Below are 10,884 nucleotides of genomic sequence, written 5' to 3' on the forward strand. Positions count from 1 at the left end.
GCTAAAACCCAACAAATTGTTAACCGGCGTTTGTGTTTATATCCAATCGACGTGTCCCAGACCGTATCTTACATCAAGCTGCTCCGTCCTCCAATCTCCATACTTCCCTGTCCATCCTTCATTTGTCCACTTCTACCAACGACAAACTCAGTGTAAATTCTCTGCAATCTCCTCCTCTCCTCGGAGCTGATACTAGCCCTTGTGTTGTCCAGCGCTTTGAGGAGATGATTCAACTCAATGACTACTTCCCTCTGCTCACTAGCTTGCGCTTTGGCATCGGTGTTACCTGCAGGAACGCCATGGACTTGCTTTGACTTCTTGCGAGCTATCTTAATCTCCTCAAGTTTTGCAAGGATCGACGCGTTCTCAACAACGGCAGCCGACCTGCTCTTTGGCGTGGCTTCGATGACTGGCTTGACTTTGTCCCCATAGCGGAACTGGACGAAGCTTGGTGTGGAGTTCGACTTGGCGTTGGTACCGTTGGACCGTTTTGAGGTGACTGCAGGCCCGTCTACGTCCAAGACGTCATGAATAGCCTCCAACTGAGCATTGGACACGAGGGCTTGAAGATCAGCACCCGAAAAGCCTTCGGTTTGGCGGGCGATGTCTGTAAGGGGTCCATCAGACTCGATCAATTCATCCGAAAGTCTCACTTTCTGGAACAATGCCTTGATAATATCAACTCGATCTTCTAGGGCAGGCATGTCGCAGAGGAGAGACTTGTCTAGACGGCCAGGACGAAGCAGAGCAGGATCTATCAGATCAGGCCTAGATGTAGCTGCTAGCACATAGACACCTGATAGACCTTCGGCACCATCCATTTGCGTTAGAAGTTGGTTGACAACACGATCCGTGACACCAGTAGAATCATGTCCTCTCTTGGGCGCGATGGAGTCGAACTCGTCGAAAAAGAGCACACATGGCTTTGCAGCTGAAGCTCTGTCGAACAAGTCTCGGACGCTTTTTTCAGAGGCACCAATGTACTTGTTCAGGATCTCAGGACCCTTGACACTAATGAAGTTAAGGCCACACTCGCCAGCAACAGCGCTGGCGAGAAGAGTCTTGCCACAACCGGGGTACCCATACAGAAGAAGACCTGACCGAAGACGCAGAGGGCATTGGGCAAAGATTGGCGCGTACTTTGTGGGATATTGTAGTGTCTCCAGAAGTACTTGTCGCGTCTCTTGCAGACCTCCGATAGATTTGAAGCTCGTGGATGAACTCTGCAATGTCACGTTTCTCAGTGAGGCTGGAGTAAAGCCCTTGAGGGCCTTTTCAAAGTCAGCACGAGCTAAATGAATAGCACCTGTTGAGTCTGGGGACTCGGCAATGGCTCGGATGATGGCTTCGTTCCTCGCACGAGATACCAGCACACTAATATCCCCTGGCATGTAGCCGTCCGTAGAACCTGAGATGTCAAGGAAATCGAGATCTGGGTCCAAAATAAAACCACTTGTCTTTGCTTTGTGATCCTCCTTGCTCGTGTGGCTGGTGCCATCCATCCACGCACCACTGTCTCCTCCCGTCGTGCTACTATCGGCGGTCTGTGGTCGGCTGCCATCACTGAACTGTGTTTGGGCTTCATCAGCAGTCACAGCATCCAGCATAACAATGGACTCCATGACTTGGCGTCTTGCTTCTTTATCGGGTGCTTTAAGCTCCACGATCTCGCGCACAACATGGCCACTGACCACAACACCATTAATAGATTCCTTGGCTTCAGCTGTTGCCAAAAGCACAACACCACTATCTCGAGTGCAGTACTGTCTTACAATGGAGCACAAGATCTCACCAACTTGCCTGCTTCTACCATTATCATTTCCAACCTGCAGTTCTGTCTCGACAGGGCAAAGCTTATCGAGGTCGTCAAGGATAACAACGGCCTTTCCGTTCAATCGCGCGCCCCAGCTGGCAGAGGCAAATAACCGATTCAGCGTTTCTTTTATTGTTGAGATTCTCGTTTCGTCGTTGACAAGTTTCCGACAGGGGTAATAGAGCGTATTGAACAATGACTCTTGTCGAAGCTTTTGAGCCAGGTGTTTGGCAATTGAGGACTTTCCTGATCCCATGCCTCCTGTAAGAAGAACGGATGATAGATGTATAAGATTAGACTGTAAGTTGTTCAACAAGGAGTCGATTCCAACAAGAAGCGAATCGTGTGTTGGCTGCCGCTCAAACCCATCTGGTTCAGACATCCAGGATGGCCGAGTAGTAGGTGGCTGAACGTCAATGGGTAACTTGGGATCAATCCCTAGCAGCCAATTTGTTGCCTCCTTACTTTCCTGAAAGTCTGCATTGTATGTAAACTTCACAATACCACCCTCCCACCCCTGAGGGGCCTCAAGACCGTCGTATATGTTCAGAACAGATCCATCTGTCAAAGGTCCTTGAAGGAGCCCATCTGTACCCCTAAAACCATCGTAGATCTGACGGAATCGCTTTGCGGCTTCTTCTTTCTCAGCCTTGGACTCTCCGCCAAAACGAAGACCTTCGATTGTTTTGGCACTTGTCGCGAAAGGGAAAATCTTGATACTTTGCACCGTACCCTTTGATAGCTGCTGTTGTGCAGCTTGGAGCTTCACGATACCGCCGACCATACCAGTGCAGCCGAGAGTGGCGCAAAGAGGGGATGAGAGAGCTACTGCCTGGCTGTTGGGAGGGTCGACCCATGACCGGAGGTGAGCAATTACTTTCGTGGCCGCAGCCATACCGGCGGGAACACCCCCTTCTTCTGGTTGGGGTTGTTGCAATCCAGCTGGTCTAATAACATCGACCGTAACGTAGTTGACTCCTTTCAAAGCTTCACCAGACAGAAGATCATGATCAACCCACACACTGAAGTCTTGCGGCAGGGGTCCTTCGTCAAACCATTCTTCGCACGAAGCTCGATCGAGGCCGCGCAAGAAGATGGCAGACCGTCGCTCTTCCTTTGCGCTTCGCCTCCGCACTGTACTGGTGGCGCTTCTCTTAGACTTTGAAGTACTGGCCACACTTCTATGATCGCCTGAGTTGAGCGAGCTCTTCTGCCTCGTTTTCGGCGCGACAATTACCTCGGCGTCGGGTGAGATCTTGGCGAATGGTATGTCTGCGGGAGGCGCAGGGTCCAGTGAGATGACCTTGATCTTCGCCGTCGACGTCGGGGACAAGTGCAGCGTCAATGCGTGGGGCGCAACAGGGTTGTCGCCGAGTTTGTATGAGGGGTTCGGAAGCGCGCGGATCTGGGACAAAAGGTTAAGTTCGAGGAACGTCGCGTGTAGCTCGATAATCTCCCAGTCTTCTGGCGTCAGAGGTTCGATATTGATCGTATGCGCCATGGGAGGATCGAGATAGATGGTGGCCATGATCTTCTGCCCTTCCGACAGTCCCAATGTCTTTGCTAGTGTGGCATCGAGTTCGACAAGCTGAATCTCTTGATCGCGGGATGATCTTGAGCCATTGAGTCCATCGCGTGTAGCGGGAGGGGCTGTTCTTCTCTTGCTTGGCATTCCTGTCCATCCTACAAATATGGAGCGCTGTTGAGAGCCGGATCCGGTCAAAGAGGCATCTCGGTAACTGAGTTCGACGATGACATTTTGCGCAGGCTACCACACATTAGCTAATTGCGATGAGAGTGAAAGAAGGAAGTCAGTTGCTTACAGTGTTGACGTTAACAAGTAATGAGACGAGTGACGATGGAAGGTTGACCAAACAACTCTTGAGGTGACTTAGGGAGATCTCGGCAGAGACGGATTGCGCGTTTCTTCTGGGAGGCATGATGCGCCGACTTTGTGGAAGGTTAATCGACTCTCGAATCGAAGTGAGTCCCTAGTCTCATAAAAGAAGAGAAATTAATGTTTGTATAAGAACGAGTACCGAAACAATTCCGACATCAACTCCGTTTCTCGTCCCGCAGCCGAGGTATCTACACGTGCTCGGGATCCTCGCCGTATCTACCTACGGAGGGAGCACCCTTACCTGTCTTCCCCAGCTTTCTTAGCTGAGCTACAATGTCTGTGCTTTGCGATACCGCTGTGGCTGGTATTAATTTGTCCTGCATGTGGCTGTGCTCAGTTGAAACGCGTGACGACGCGTTTGACTTTCGCGTAGGTAGCTCGGGGTTCCAGAGAAATTGACCGCTGGAAGTATAAGGGACGAAAGTAGTAGGCCACTTTACACTCTTTAGACTATGGCTCTTGGACTAGAGGTCGTTTTTTCTGCCACCCATTATGTACTGTAGTAGAGCCTGCAGGGTGGGTGATCTAGTGCCATGGAGATGGAGGCATGGTGCCAAAATCTCGAGCCCCAGATGTGCCAAATCTAAATGTGTAACTTGCAGCAAATGAAGCCGCAAGCTCGGAAATTCAACGATAACCAGATGTGCCAAATGTAGGCACCGTGCCAAAGGGTGCTAGTAACACCATGCCTAGCAGGTTCTATAGAGGTGCCAGAGGGATACCAACCAATCAAACCTACTAACAAAAGAAGCTATAGCGTATGCCTACCTTCCATAACACCAAAAATCAAGGTCACTTACAATATCTCTATCTCAATCTCTTCAATTAATCGATTTATTTAATTAAATCAGTCACAGGAATAATTAAATACGCAAAGTTTTGAGAATATATTAATTACTAACCGCTGGGCCATTTAACTATTATATTACCTCTCAGATAATTAAGCTGCAATTATCTTCAATTATATAGAAAGCACAGCTGACCTAGGTAATTGCCAACAGGTTACCTCTGGCACCCTGCCTATACCATATTGGCACCGCAACAGTACCCCACTAAACTCTACTACGGTAGGTAACCATTGCAACCGCCGTTGCCCCCCTGCGAATGACACGCCCACTCAATTTGTGCATTACCTACGGTCCATCCATCGATCGCAACTACATTGAACGAACCCAAATAAACAACAATCTTGACTAGAGCGCCCTCACATCCCTCTACAATGGCGCTGCGCGAATTCAAGGCACCTGTCAGCTATGAGAAGCAACAAAGTCGGTACATTATTTATTTACAGTCACAAGCGCTAACATAATATAAAGGTGCCTTTCAGGAGTTCTTGACAGGATTCAAGACATCACCCGAGCAAACAATCGCAACCGCTCTAGGAAATATCACCATCGGAGAAGATGATCTCGACGACGAGTATGACTTTATGGATGAGGATGGACAGGACGTCGCAAATCAACGTCAGCAAGCCAAGGAGCGCCGAGCTCCCCAGTACAAGTACAAGAACATGCTACAACAACTTTCCGATCGCACAATCGACGAGGCGACAATCGACCTCGATGACCTCTCAACAGTATGGATGACCCTCGTTTTCCATTTCTATAGCGGCTGACAGTTCATAGTGGGAAAGCCAATCGTTCGAGGGTGATGAGAGTCTGAGGCTTGTGGACTCTATTGAGATGAACACAAAGCACTACGTCGAAATCTTTTCGAGAGCAGTGGACCAAGTGTTGCCTCCAGCAAGTGCAGATACAACGTGAGTACCCAACAGTATATCTACAAGGCATCTCATTAATCAGTAAGCAGTTTCAAGGATGATGTTCTCGACGTGTTGATGGCTCGGCGACAAGCCCGTAACCGAGAGCTCGATGAGGCTGCTGAACGTGACCCAACTGCTGCAGCCGACAAATTCCCTGCAGAACTCACCCGCAGATACACTCTGGTCTTCAAGCCTCGATCCGGGACCTCTAGCCAGCCTTCAAAGGCATTGGCAGTTCGACAAGTGCGCGGTGACCACTTGGGTCATCTCATCACCGTTCGTGCGATTGCTACTCGGGTTTCTGATGTCAAACCCATCGTGCAAGTCAGTGCATACACTTGCGATAGATGTGGCTGTGAAATCTTCCAGCCTATCACTGATAAGCAATATGGTCCCCTGACCATGTGCCCTTCAGAAGACTGCAAGCAAAACCAGGCCAAGGGTCAACTCAACCCCTCTTCAAGAGCATCCAAGTTCTTGCCTTTCCAGGAAGTCAAGGTCCAGGAAATGGCCGAGCAGGTTCCTATCGGTCAGATTCCTCGCAGTCTTACAGTTTTTTGCCACGGAACCCTTGTCAGACAAATCAACCCTGGTGATGTTGTTGACATTTCAGGCATTTTCCTCCCCACTCCTTACACTGGATTCAAGGCCATGAAGGCCGGCCTACTCACCGACACTTATCTAGAGGCACACCACGTCCTTCAGCACAAGAAGGCTTACAGCGAAATGATTGTCGATCCCACGTTGGTCCGTCGTATCGAGAAGTATCGCCAGACCGGTCAGGTTTACGAGCTTCTCGCCAAGTCGATTGCCCCCGAGATCTTTGGACATCTTGATGTTAAGAAAGCTCTTCTGCTACTTCTTATCGGTGGTGTGACAAAGGAGATGGGAGACGGTATGAAAATTCGCGGTGACATCAACATCTGCCTGATGGGTGACCCTGGTGTGGCCAAGTCTCAGCTTCTCAAGTATATCTCAAAGGTTGCCCCTCGTGGCGTCTACACATCTGGCCGTGGAAGCAGTGGCGTCGGTCTCACGGCTGCCGTGATGCGAGATCCTGTCACCGATGAAATGGTTCTTGAAGGCGGTGCCCTTGTTCTCGCTGACAACGGAATCTGCTGTATCGATGAATTTGACAAGATGGATGAGACTGACCGTACTGCTATCCACGAAGTAATGGAACAGCAAACTATTTCCATCTCGAAGGCCGGCATTTCCACCACCTTGAATGCCCGTACCTCCATTCTTGCTGCCGCTAACCCTGTCTACGGACGTTACAACCCTCGTATCTCTCCAGTTGAGAATATCAACCTACCTGCCGCACTCTTGTCTCGTTTCGACATCCTTTTCTTGCTTCTTGATACCCCTACGCGCGAGACAGACGAGCAGCTTGCTAAGCACGTGACTTTTGTGCACATGAACAGTCGACACCCCGACATCGGCACTGACAACGTAGTTTTCAGTCCTCACGAGGTGCGGTCTTACATTGCTCAGGCCAGAACCTATCGACCTGTTGTTCCTGCGAACGTGTCAGAGTATATGATCAAGACATACGTACGCATGCGAGATCAGCAGCAGCGTGCCGAGAAGAAGGGCAAGCAGTTCACTCATACCACACCTCGTACCCTTCTGGGTGTTGTCCGTTTGGCTCAAGCCTTGGCACGCCTGCGATTCAGTAATGAGGTTGTCCAAGATGATGTTGACGAGGCCCTTCGACTAGTTGAGGCTAGCAAAGAAAGTCTCAACAACGAACTCGATGCTGGTCGTCGCAGCTTGAGACCCACAGACAGGATCTACAACTTGGTCAAGAATTTGGCTGAAACTGGTCAATGCCGCCCCGAAGACGCTACGGACGATGATGAAGACCTTGGTATCGAGCTAAGCATGAGTAAGGTCAGGGACCGGGTTTTAGCCCGATTCACTCTTGACCAGTGGCATGACGCTCTTCATGAATACACCTCAGAGCTAAATGTGAGTTTCCTAACTGATGCCTCAGGTTATATATATACTAACGAGTTCTTTCCTCGCAGGTTTGGCAAACTACTGGCAACGGTGCCAGACTGGTATTTGTAGTCGTTGGCGAGAACCAGGATAACGACGAGGGCTTTTGATTATCCCCTTAGATGATGTGCAGTTTCGGCGTTTTGGCATCAAGTTAGTTACGAGCTACAAACCTTTAATTAGTGCAATGGACGAGCTGGAGTCCTAAGTCTTAGGATATAAAATAAATAGCCTAAGAAGTCTAGTCTAAGTAGCATAAACTGACCTGCTAATTTCGTTTCTTATGTTTCCAGCGGCCAATTTTCCGTCACTCCAAGGGAAAAAAACACGTAGAGGAAACTGGCTGTGTAGGGTTCTTTCTACTCAGACACCGATGTTGTACATTTATAGTATAGATTTTACAGTCTCATTTGCATCAACGACGCACGCTCCATCTCGCCAACATTACCATGGCCTCCCACTGTCCACTTCTCGGAGACTGTCCGTGAGTTCAGCACATGGCGGAAGAGTCCGCTCGCACCCCAATACTCCATCAAAGAGCGGGCCTCATCCTTGCTTACACCCTCAAGGCGAAGAACCCAGCTGTTTTTAAGGGCGTCGTACACTCGCTCATCATACTTGCGCTCATAAGGATTAGGCTTGGGAACCTCACGGCCAGCTTGGCCAGCCTCAAGCTGAGAGAGAACAAGCTCTTGTGAAGGGTGGTGGTGACTGTTGTTCTCGGAGGTGGCGGCGACGACGGCACCGCCGTTGGGCAGAGAAGCCTTGCCAGACAAAGCATCGATGAAAAGACGCACCAGCGTCAGCTCATGAGCATGAACCTGGTTGAAGGCAGTGTCTCGGTAGTCGCTGATCTTGTTGATGTGAGCAAGACCGTCGAGGGCAAAGAGCACAGGGGGTCGGCCAGGCAGAGTGAGTTCTGTCCAGAGGGCCAGGAGGGTTGGCCAGGCATATTCAGCTTCCTTTGCGCTGAGGGCCAGATCGGCCAGGGTGGCGCCCTTCTTCAGGTTGGTAAACTTGGACCAGTCCTGTTCAATGTTGAGCTTCTCAAGGACGACACGGTTGGCCCTGTAAAGGCTCTGGATCATCTTGAGGCAGTAAATGGGCTGGGAGAATTGTGGTGGCTCAGTATCGGGAATGGGAGAGTATTCGGTGTTACCGTTGGTCAAATCTTGGCCTGTTTGGGTGTTAGAATTGCTTTCTCAATGAATGGCAGAAGGATCTGTACCTTCGGGAATATGGAATACCACCCAGTTGTTAAGAAGAGCATAAGACATAGCCTGGAGCATAGTCATGCTTTTCCCGGACAACTTGCTTCCTGTCAACACACACTTGAGAGCTTTCTTCTCCTTGGCCGATAGTTCGAGCTTCTTCATCAGCTCCACCGTCTCCTTGCGCAGTAGAACGTGGGGTTTGCGGAACAAGTTCCAAGTCTGTGTCGTCTTAAAAGCCTCGAGGGCACGCAAATGATCCACCACCTGATCAGGCAAAGCAAAGACCTTTCCAGCACTCGATTCCTCGGTCATGTTGGTAGCATTCAAAGTTTCGAGGCCTTGAACAGGCAGGGCACTGTTGTTGCTGAGCTGAATGCGCTTTCGGAAGGCCTTGCGCTCGCCGGGCTGAGGCTTTCGGACAGGCGTCACATTGGCACGCTTCTTGTACGACTTCTTAACCTTCTGGGGAAGATCTCTTCGGCTCTTGATCGGCGGGGGAGCTGATACGGCCAGAACCGAGCTCGTGGTCGAGAAGGGAGCGAGCAAAACGGGTTGAATTCGAGGAGCCCGAGTAATGGTTGGCCTCATAAGGCATCGGAGGGTGTTGGCCGAGGCCATCGTCCTCAGAAGCATCCCAGAAATGTCGTTTCAAGGGACCTTTTGTTTGAATAGGTAAGTTGGACGACGTCTATAGTCGCATTGGCGCCAATTGAGCCGTTTCTTGGACGCTCTTCTCGCGACCGTCTTGAGCTGAGGTTGAATGCCACTCTCGAAAATCTCGGAGCATTAACGACACGCCCCCAAATGTGCAAGGATAAAGAGCAATGGTTATATCTGATTGGTTGGCGGGGTAGGTTGTCGGAAAAACGACTGTCCACCGATCCATCATATCTTATCGCTAAAGAAAAAAGATAGTCTAGCAGACGGCTGGGGAAAAAAGTTCCCAAGTAGCAACATCACTCACGACAGGCAGTTTGCGACAACCAGACTGACGATAGCAACCGGTCGATATCAACATCCAATTACTTAATTCCGGTCTCGCTTTTTAAATACCACAATGTCACTCCCAAGCTCCAAGCCCAAGCTGCCCGTCGCAGTCGAAAAGCCCACACCATACACTTTCGACCTTGGCAATCTCCTCGCAGAGGACCCCAACCCAGTGACCCTCGACCGTGAGAACCTTGAGCAGTCCCTCGCCGAACTCGCCCGTGATGGCGCTCAGTCTCTTATCAACCAGTTTCTCACCACATGCCCTCTCAGCTCTACATCCGAGGGCGTCCTGCTCACCCTCCCAGCGCCGAGCACCCGCCTGCCCCGTGAGAAGCCCGTCCCCCAGGCCAAGGCTCCTACCAAGTGGGAACGATTCGCCGCCAAGAAGGGCATCAAGCCCAAGACACGCGAGCAGCGCCGTAACCTTGCTTTCGACGAGCAGACTGGCGAGTGGCAGCGCAAGTGGGGATACAAGGCCCTAAACAAGAAGGGCGAGGACTGGCCCATCATCGAGGTCGACATGGAGGCCGAGAAGAAGAGAAAGGAAGGTACCACCATCCGTGGCGATGGCCGAAGAGAGCGCAAGGAGAAAGTCAAGCGTAACGAACGCTTGATGCGCAAGAACAGGGGTATCCCCAAATAAAGCATCAAAGGTTATGGAAGAGCAAGGATTGGGCCCTCGGTATTATGCGGGCACTGGTCAGGACTATTGCTTTCGAGCATGTAGCGGCGTTCAGGACTTTGGCGTTTCAAATCGGCATCTAAAAAAGCTAGGGATTTTGGAAGATTTAGACGTTCAGCTTAGAAGTGAAGAAACGTCTTTATTACACCCTTCGACTTCTGCTATGTTTCATCCATACCAGAAAAATGCATGCTCAGTTCCGTGTTCTGTTTTCCTTAATACGCTACACCACTTGTTACGACTGAGTGTTTCTTGCACAAAGGACAGACCTGCCAAAGCCTGTGTTGATTTATGTTACTTGAGTTCCTTGTGATTACTTTCGGCTTCAGAGCTCAGAACTGCGGTATGTTCGCAGGAACTGTTATCTTCCATATTCGACTCCAAGTGACTCCCTACCCTCGCTGCATAACCACCTTTTCTCCTAGCTCCTTTTAACACAACGCTGACTAACAGCCAGCTTAGGTACCACCAAGCCGAACAAAGTGACAAAATGCGGTTTATCAACTAAATCAACAGAAACAA

At 50.3% G+C, this 10,884-nt stretch overlaps 4 protein-coding genes across 4 annotated transcripts; 2 read left to right on the forward strand and 2 right to left on the reverse strand.

Annotated features, from left to right (window-relative positions):
• Window positions 1-68: 68 nt before the first annotated feature.
• Window positions 69-3,753, reverse strand: FPOAC1_010870 (uncharacterized protein; the record flags this gene model as incomplete). Its single annotated transcript, XM_044855258.1, has 2 exons — window positions 69-3,581; window positions 3,637-3,753. The coding sequence occupies 2 exons, from the start codon at window positions 3,751-3,753 to the stop codon at window positions 69-71; spliced, it is 3,630 nt and encodes a 1,209-aa protein (XP_044702571.1).
• Window positions 3,754-4,932: 1,179 nt separating this feature from the next.
• Window positions 4,933-7,586, forward strand: FPOAC1_010871 (DNA replication licensing factor MCM7; the record flags this gene model as incomplete). Its single annotated transcript, XM_044855259.1, has 5 exons — window positions 4,933-4,981; window positions 5,030-5,289; window positions 5,339-5,472; window positions 5,523-7,446; window positions 7,506-7,586. 5 exons carry the CDS (start codon window positions 4,933-4,935, stop codon window positions 7,584-7,586), a joined length of 2,448 nt encoding a protein of 815 aa, XP_044702572.1.
• Window positions 7,587-7,874: 288 nt separating this feature from the next.
• Window positions 7,875-9,308, reverse strand: FPOAC1_010872 (uncharacterized protein; the record flags this gene model as incomplete). The annotated part of the gene is made up of 2 exons (XM_044855260.1): window positions 7,875-8,653; window positions 8,705-9,308. The coding sequence occupies 2 exons, from the start codon at window positions 9,306-9,308 to the stop codon at window positions 7,875-7,877; spliced, it is 1,383 nt and encodes a 460-aa protein (XP_044702573.1).
• A 439-nt stretch (window positions 9,309-9,747) lies between these two features.
• On the forward strand, window positions 9,748-10,323 carry FPOAC1_010873 (uncharacterized protein; the record flags this gene model as incomplete). The annotated part of the gene is made up of 1 exon (XM_044855261.1): window positions 9,748-10,323. One exon carries the CDS (start codon window positions 9,748-9,750, stop codon window positions 10,321-10,323), a length of 576 nt encoding a protein of 191 aa, XP_044702574.1.
• Between the last annotated feature and the right edge of the window lie 561 nt (window positions 10,324-10,884).

Source organism: Fusarium poae, chromosome 4 (assembly GCF_019609905.1).
Source record: "Fusarium poae strain DAOMC 252244 chromosome 4, whole genome shotgun sequence".
Lineage (NCBI taxonomy): Eukaryota > Fungi > Ascomycota > Sordariomycetes > Hypocreales > Nectriaceae > Fusarium > Fusarium poae.